The sequence below is a fragment of the Trachymyrmex septentrionalis genome, unplaced genomic scaffold, assembly GCF_001594115.1.
Source record: "Trachymyrmex septentrionalis isolate Tsep2-gDNA-1 unplaced genomic scaffold, Tsep1.0 scaffold122, whole genome shotgun sequence".
In the NCBI taxonomy this organism is placed as follows: domain Eukaryota; kingdom Metazoa; phylum Arthropoda; class Insecta; order Hymenoptera; family Formicidae; genus Trachymyrmex; species Trachymyrmex septentrionalis.
The window spans coordinates 130,947-134,630 of NW_017304352.1; the positions used below are offsets into that span (position 1 = coordinate 130,947).

Sequence of the window (3,684 nt, forward strand, 5' to 3'; positions counted from 1 at the left end):
ATAACGTTTAATTTATATTATATTTACCACTTTTGAGGTTAATTTCTTTGCCATAAACTTTCATCCATTTTGCCGCAACGTCACTGTTTTTTGGAAACGAAAAAAAATTTTATTTTTTTTACTTTCGCATTTTCACTGCGATTTTTACACTCCTTAACGTTGCATGCAATCATTTTTTACAAAAACATATTACACCATAGAATTAACTTAATTTCACAAAAAAAATCATAAAAATCGTCACATCTTAAAGGTTTTTAAGGGTTATGAAATGAAAATAAAATGATAAATAATAAAAATGACATTTGATTGTTATGTTAAGAATATATTCTTTTTGCTGATATTTAACTAATCAATTTTCTGTCAAGTTAAAATATAATTATTCCTTTTTCTGAAGAACTTAATTTTTTTAGTTGTATCACTTTTGAAGAAAGGGAACGATATACTTTCTCTTGAGAAGTTTGTAGAAAAAGAAAATTTTAAAAATTAAAATTGTGTAACAAATAAGATAATTTGTTCCCAACATGTTGCTGGATTAGATTTCGTTTTTCAAGCAGTATGAATAGATTTCTAATGTTTTAACCTTATTGGAAATTATCCTCGAAAGGATATAATGATACAATCGAAATGATACATTGTTGCGTGTTTGCAATCTGTCATAAGCGAAAGTTTCAATTAAGAGCCAAGATCAGATCTTTTTTGTGCTGAACACTTAGCGTGAGAACCACGGAGATTTTCACCCTTTTGTTGGGTCACCCAAACCGACAGTTAAGGTGGGAGGACGAATAGAGACGTGGCGTAAAGATCTGGCTGTGCGATTATAATAGCGGCTGACAAGTGAGGAGCAAAGACTTGTTAGGACTTTACCAAAATGTTTGCAGTCGGAAAGCTTCAGAAAAGAAAGAAGTCTATAAATACAATAGATACAAAAAGTTTGTACAAGGAAAAATAACGGTTTTGTTAAAGTATCTAAAAATTTAGTTATAGAGATACAAATCTGAAAGTAAATAATTTTATTGCACTATCAAAATTATTATATCGGATGTTTAAGCAGGTTGCTAAAATATCATAACTTTTTGCAGCATTGTTTACACACATGCTTAAATTTTCTATATAATTATCTTGATGATCCAAAAAAATTATCTTTAGATCTGTATCTAAATTTTTAGATACTTCAACGAAATCATTCTTTTCGTAGAAAGCGATTGATCGTTTCTTTATCGTTGATTTTAATTAAACCGAGAATAGTCATTTGATTTATTTATATGTAAACGATCACTTGAGCTTTTTATACATCAATAAAAAACATATAAATTATTGATTGTTTATTGATTTATTAATGTTTCAGGACATCATGGATACGTGATTTTATGATTCACAATTTTTTGAAAAAAAAAAAAGTAAAAGCAATAATTAAACAAATATTAAACGAATAAATACGTTAAACAGCTTTTTGCGACAATATTTCTAAAAAATAACAATTTTAATTAATATAACGCTTTTTTATTGCGGCTTTTTAATAGAATTGCAAATTTAAATATTTGTAAAGAATAGTTATTAAATAAAGAAAGACAATATGTTAAACAATATATTTGACAACATATACTACCTATTCTCGCTGCTGAGAATAGACATACAACTGTCCCAGATGACTATTCTCGGATTAATAACGCACAGTTATAAGTAAAATATAAAAATAAAAATCAAATCTATCGAAAGTTGGCAATTTTAATTAATTTATAGTAATATAAATTCGTTGCTGATCAATCGCGGAATTTCAAATTTCGGTTTCTTCGCATGAAAGAAAGCTGATGATGAATGGATTTGCGCAGGGATTTATCGGTCGCGAGCGCGACTTTAACGGCCGGCGAAGGCGGATGAGCGGCAACGAGGCACTTGACTAATGTTCTACCTGTTGTCCTGTAACACCTATACGTCCTACCTGTCCGCTCACCCGGGGCCCCGCGGGGGCCCGCGTATATACGAGCGCATACGCGTGCATACACACGTGTGTCAAGTTAGAAAAAGGTGCTTCGCGCGCGGGGCCAGCTTAGCATTTCAATACGCACAGGACGATTCAATGCCGAGCGTGCGTGCGTACGTACATGCGTGCGTGCAAAGGAAAGAGTGTACGTTATGCGTGAGAAAGAGGAGAATAAACATCTAGGCGACGAGAAGGGTACGAAGAGGGAAGGAAGAAAGAAAGCGGCCACGTAAGAGAGTAAGCTTGACTAATGCCACCCGGGACCGCGATCGTCGTGTGATCATTACTCATTTGTCATTCGTTGGATCGGGGTCCCCTGGAATCAGCCGATGGGACGGACCCCGTTGGGCCCCGCGCGTTGCGCACCGACAACCGGCAGCACCCCGTCGAGGCAGCGTCTCGTTCAGCCATCTGTTGCGTTTATAGCTACGCCAGCGCGATTATTTCTTTTACATCTTGATGATCCTTACTGATTATGTTCGTGTGTATGCGTGTGTTTTATGACATAATCCGTAAATCAGATCATTTGTCGATTGACGGACCAGAAAGATTTGGAAGGATTAAAGTTCTTTAATTCTTTCGATCGGGGATCGGAATCTGTAAATTCTTTAGAGTGAAATCTCATTCTAAAGAGTGAAAATTGAACCAATCTTAAAAAAAAGTGGCTCAATTTTCAATCTTCAAAAATGAGATTCCTGCACTTTTCAGAGTGAACCTTCACTCTAAACGTTTTAGAGAGAAGGTTTAAAATTTGAGTTACGCAGTTTACGATTTCTATGAGTCATCGCTTGATAATTTTTGTGGTTGATGGTAAAATATTTTAGAGATTAGATTTGCGCTTACCTTCTGGAGAAGGCGGCTTCACATTTCGAGCAGCGGTATCGCCTGTCTCCGGTGTGTAACTTCACGTGACGATCGCGGCTGCGCTTGTGTTTGAATAGTCTGTTGCACCAACTGCATCGATATGGCATCTGATCGCCGTGACTCTACAATTAATATAATTATGTAGCACTACGGCATTTTTTCGATTTTGTTTATTATAGAAATTAAAAAGTACATAAATTAAAATGAATATAATATTAACCGTAGTTGTAAAAATAGAGGTTGTATCGACAATTATAAAATTGTAAATTTTCCAAAAGATTATTGTATTTTAAAGCTTTAAAATTATAGAATTTTAGCCGAAAAATTATAGAGAATTCAATAAAAATTGTATATATCGCTCAGTTAGAAATTACAACCTTTATTAGATATTTTTCTCGTTACACATAGAAACAATAATTTTACTAAAGTACCTACTTAAAAAGGAGGACATTAAATTTTGGCTGTTTTTCGACTATACAGAAGAAGTTACGAGATGTATAAAAATTATATATTATATTAAAAAATAGGGCTCTAATTTTATTCCTTTTTTCGAAGATACGTATAAACATGAAACATTTATCCGTTTATATTCACTTTCAGAAAAACGTTTACACTTATAATTAACATATATCCATTTATCAGAAATGTTTTTCTGAATATACGTATTTTAAATTAGGTATTACATATTTAAATAGAGAATATATTTATACATATATTTAGCACATCTATCTATGAAAACTGTCTTGTTGAATATCTTAATGTTTTTTTATAAAATTGAAAACCAATTTTATTTGTTTCGCATTTCTTAATATTTTAAGAAACATACGTTATGCGTGTCA

At 32.8% G+C, this 3,684-nt stretch overlaps 1 protein-coding gene across 1 annotated transcript in view; it reads right to left on the reverse strand.

Moving 5' to 3' along the window:
- Window positions 1-3,684, reverse strand: part of LOC108755151 (zinc finger protein 423 homolog) — a 58,878-nt gene that overhangs the window by 52,431 nt on the left and 2,763 nt on the right. The window contains exon 2 of the mRNA XM_018497997.1: window positions 2,825-2,967. Within this exon, the coding sequence (XP_018353499.1) occupies window positions 2,825-2,967 (143 nt within the window). The remainder of the gene's footprint in view (window positions 1-2,824; window positions 2,968-3,684) is intronic.